Consider the following 764-nt stretch of genomic DNA (forward strand, 5'->3'; position numbering starts at 1 on the left):
TCCACCAATCGGCAGCGAGCTCCCACAGTGCCTTACCTCAGCTGCTGGCTCTGAGACGAGCCAGTCGGCAGTGAGGACGTGACCCCGCCCCCTTTTTTCTACTCGTTTTTTTTATAGCCCGCCTCCAGTTTGTACGAGGAGACGTGTGATTGGTCAATATTTGACTCCGTCTGTGGCCTTTTTCCAGAACTTTCCTCGTTCCGACGGTAGATTCTATTTTCTCCACTCTGTTAATAAAAGTTCACTTCTGACTGCAGCCCGAGTCCGTCTGTCCGCAAAGCACCCACTTTGATCTCCCTTCGCTCTTTGATCTTCCTTCACTCTTCTTCACCTCTTTTTCTTTCCACTCTGCTTTGTTTTCATTCGCCTCAGTGTGAAACCTGGACCTGACGGACGAAGAGCTGAGATCCTGGTTTTCAAAAACTTCTCCATCACTGTCACTGACACAGTACTTTGATACAAGATGGTAGCAGGAGGTGGAGATGAACCACACTGACGTCTGTCACTTTACATTTCACCGGCAAAGTTCTGTGCTGCCCTCTAGTGGTGAAGAGTATTTATACATGATTACTCTGCAACACACTGTCGCTGTGAGATCAAAGGTTTTTTTTTGAAAATAATGTGAAATGTGATCATTTCCCCCGGAACACCTGACGATGTGGAGGAAACACCAGAGGTGGAGAAACTCTGGTCTAACAGACAAAAAGCAAAGTTCTTGTTATTGAAATGACAAAACACTCAATGGAAATGTTTTACAAAACTTT

General features: G+C 45.7%; 1 protein-coding gene across 1 annotated transcript in view; it reads left to right on the forward strand.

Moving 5' to 3' along the window:
- The window catches only part of LOC308148105 (transcription factor 7-like 2), a gene marked incomplete at its 5' end in the record, with an annotated part of 11,618 nt that extends 11,373 nt beyond the window's left edge, over nt 1–245 (forward strand). The window contains one exon of the mRNA XM_080521537.1: nt 1–245. This exon is cut by the window's left edge and continues 432 nt beyond it. Coding sequence (XP_080377663.1) covers nt 1–74 — 74 coding nt within the window. The 3' untranslated portion in view covers nt 75–245.
- Nucleotides 246–764: the final 519 nt, after the last annotated feature.

This window comes from Blennius ocellaris, assembly GCF_963422515.1.
Source record: "Blennius ocellaris genome assembly, contig: SCAFFOLD_87, whole genome shotgun sequence".
NCBI classification, from domain to species: domain Eukaryota; kingdom Metazoa; phylum Chordata; class Actinopteri; order Blenniiformes; family Blenniidae; genus Blennius; species Blennius ocellaris.